Below are 3,760 nucleotides of genomic sequence, written 5' to 3' on the forward strand. Positions count from 1 at the left end.
TCAGCAGGTAGTGTGGTGGTTAAGGGTGCTGGACTCCCACGTGGCCAATTGTGCTTCAATTCTAGGACCTGATGGCTTGCTTTCTCAATTTCCCTCTTTGTCTCTCTTACTCTGCCCCTCTCTTATCTAATTTGAGAAAAAAAGTTAAATAAAATACTTTTTTTAAAAAAATGGAGAAAATCTAAAAGAATTTAGAAGTATTTAATCATGCTTGTTTGTTCTCTTGTTTGGAAATACATTAGTATATTTATAATGTTCAGAACGATATAGATTTCTTTCTTTTTTTTTTTTGGATAGAGAGTGCATGTGCTTATTGGAGAGAGACATAGAGAAGGAAAGTGTGAAAGCACCTTCTAGTGGAAATTGTCACACTGCAGTCCCTTCTCCTCAGTTCTCCTTTTGGGATATTGGGCATGTGTGTACACAAATCTGGTGTGTTTATCAAGCCACCAGGTTTGGGATTCAAACTGAACGAATGTCCCTGTATTGTCTAGCTGCCTTAACCACCATGCCACTGACTGGCTCTTGAACCATTGATATTATGATGTCATAAACATGAGATTATTTCTCTTGTAATTTTAGCACATGATAATAAAGATCACTTTGTTTTATTCTGTTAAAGTAATTGTTATTATAATACAGGATTTTTAAAACAGTTATTACAAAATTGTATAGAAAAAAGTTTTTGTTACTCAATTTTTTTAGTTAGTGCAATGCAAGTATGGTATCTTTTAATATTAAGCACAATTACGAATATTTAAAATAAGCCTAGTTTTGTTATTCCATCCTTTAACTAAAACTTTGAGCATGACCTATGTGTTTGTTTTGGTACTATTTCTTAGTAGCAAGAGAATAATTATTTGCCAAATTTGAATAATATAGCATTCCTTTGTTAAAATAAAATTCTGTAACTATCGTGTCTCTCCTATTTTTTTTAGAAGATTTCTAATTTGAAATTTGAATTTTAAAATATATGTGGACAAAAAGAACAAATACCTTTCAATTTTGAGGTTGAACATTATAAGTTAATGCTTTTTGAATTCAAGGAGATGGTGTTTGCTTTACTGTCTGTGTTTCTCAATAACACAGAGAGAGAGAGAATGGAGGAAGGGGAAATTGAAACAAAGACAATGAAAAACCAAATCATAAGGATAACTATTGTCAATATGCCCCTCAAGAAATTTAAATGTGCAAAAATGTCTGATGCCCCCCAAGAAATTTAAATGTGCAAAAATGCTCTGTCTCTGAACATCACAAAAGTAAGGTCAAGTGTTTCTAAATGCTTTAATATCTGTACTTCACGCATTTAGTGAGAGAAGAGAGGTGTGATCTGCTCTACTCAGTGTACAGGATTAAGGGCACATTCCTCCAAATTCCAATTTCCAGTTTCAAAATATCCTTTCGAATTCAATATTTGACACAGATGGGACGACTTTGATCATCTCTTCAATGTCATGCAAAGGACATGATGGTAAAAGACCTTGCAAGCCTTTAGAAGAAATGAGCATGACCCTTGCTGGTGAGCATGTTCAAAACAATTCAAATACTTCCAACATCTTTTTAGGGTTTTCAGAATTTACAGCAAAGGCTTTGGTGTCAAGTACCTCCAGTGTTTTTGTTTCTCCTGTTTGTATAGTGACCTTTCCCGCCCTTGCCCTACTCAGGTTCCCTCCATCCCCCAGGGAAACTGAAAATGAAATTATAAATAACCCGGTCAGCATGCACTATGCTTCCAGCAGCACCTGACACTGAGTTGTTTTCCAGACAACAGTAAATACACTGCATTTCTTCAATGGCTTCTGAGGCCCCTCTTTTCTATTTTTTATTGATTTTTAAAAAATTTTTTAAATTTATTATTTTTATTTTATTTATTATTTATTTTTTATACACAGTCTCATTGTTTAGCTTACAAAGTGAACATTTCAATATGTGAACATTTCTCCCCAGTACAGTTGATCAAAATATCTTCAACAGAAAACGCCACACCTCCCTGTCCCATCAATGCTCTGCCTCTGTATCCCTCCTCTCCAGGCCCTTCCCTAGGCCCCACTCCCCCACACACACACTACATCTGGCATTTACACCCATCTCTTGTGTTTGTATATCTTTTAGTCAATCAGTTCCGGTAGTAGAGTGCAGACACTCAATATATATTAAGTGGGGGCATACAATGTCTCTCCTTCACTTGCTTCACTCAGCAGTAAATCTTCCATATTCTTCCACTTTCTGTCAAAAGCCAGGGTTTTGTTGGTTTTTATGGCTGAATAGTATTCCATAGAGTATATGTGCCACAGTTTTTCACTCCATAGGGGCACTTGGGTTGGTTTTATGTCTTAGCAATTGTGAATAGTGTCGCAATAAACATCAATGTGCAAGCACTTTTCCAATGAAGAATTCTTCTGTCCTTTGGGTAGACACTGAGGAGTGGGATTGCTGGATCATATGGTAGTTCTATTTGTAGGTTTTTGAGGAATCTCCAAATTGTTCTCCACAGTGGCTGTACCAGTTTACATCCCCATCAGCAGTGTAAAAGTTCCCCTTTCACCATACTCCCGCCAACACTTACCATTTTTTTTTTTTTTAATCTTAGACATTCTGACTGGGGTTAGGTGGTACCTCATTGTCGTTTTGATCTGCATTTCCCTTACGATGACGGATGTTGAGCATTTTTTCATATGCATTTTGGCTATTTGTATGTCATCTTTAGAGAGTGTTTTTTTTTCAACTCCTTCTCCCATCTTTTAATAGGGTTGATCATCTTTTTTCCAAACAGCAGCTTGAGTTCCTTGTGTATTCTGATTATCAGCCCCTTATATGATGTTTAATTCACAAAAATATTTTCCCATTCTGAGGGCTGTCGATTCACACTAATTACTGTGTCTTTTGCCATGCAGAAACTTCTTAGTCTGGTGTAATCCCACTTGTCTATTTTAGGGATTATCAACTGTGCTTTGGAGGTCTTATTTAAGAAGTTTTTTGCTACACCAATGCCTCCCAGAGTTTCCCCAGTGTTTTCCAGGAGCAGTTTTATATTTTGAGGTCTTAGATTTAGATCCTTGATCCACCTTGACTTGATTTTTTTTTTTTTGAGAGATTTTTGCTACAGGGCACGTGCACTCGCCAGACAGACAGAGAGAGACAGAGAGACAGAAAGCGAGAAATCACCCCCCAGGGGAGATGGTCATGCCGCAATCCCTTCTCCTCCATTCTCCTCTCGGGATCTTGGGCATGCACGTATACGCGCCTGGTGTGAATTTTAAGCCACCGGGTCCAGGACGCAGACCACAGTCGACTACGTGGGAGTCCAACCTTGACTTGATTTTTGTCGAAGGTGAGAGGTAGGGGTTCAGATTCATCTTTCTGCAAGTGGAAATCCAGTTTTTCCCCACCATTTGTTGAAGAGGTTTTCCTTTTCCCACTGGATTGACTGGTACCCCTTGTCAAAAATCAGTTGACTATATGTTTGGGAATTTATTTCTGGGGACTCTACTCTGTTCCATTGGTCCACATGTCTGTTTCTGTGCCAGTACCATACTGTTTTGATTACCACAGCTTTGAAGTATATTTTTCGGTCAGGGAGTGAGATGCCACCCACTCCACTCTTCTTGTGTAGAATTGCTTTGGCAATATGGGATCTTTTATGATTCCAGATGAATTTTATGATTGTCTTTTCTAGATCTGTGAAGAATGTGTCTGGTACTTTGATTGGCATTGCATTAAATATGTAAATTAATTTGGGTAGAATTGCCATTTTGATTAT

General features: G+C 37.5%; 1 protein-coding gene across 1 annotated transcript in view; it reads left to right on the forward strand.

Moving 5' to 3' along the window:
- Positions 1-3,760, forward strand: part of LOC102477996 (vomeronasal type-1 receptor 90-like) — an 11,195-nt gene that overhangs the window by 439 nt on the left and 6,996 nt on the right. Inside the window, exon 2 of the mRNA XM_014583291.2 lies at positions 1,387-1,519. Within this exon, the coding sequence (XP_014438777.2) occupies positions 1,387-1,519 (133 nt within the window). The remainder of the gene's footprint in view (positions 1-1,386; positions 1,520-3,760) is intronic.

Source organism: Tupaia chinensis, unplaced genomic scaffold (genome assembly GCF_000334495.1).
Source record: "Tupaia chinensis unplaced genomic scaffold, TupChi_1.0 Scaffold144247_1, whole genome shotgun sequence".
NCBI lineage: Eukaryota > Metazoa > Chordata > Mammalia > Scandentia > Tupaiidae > Tupaia > Tupaia belangeri.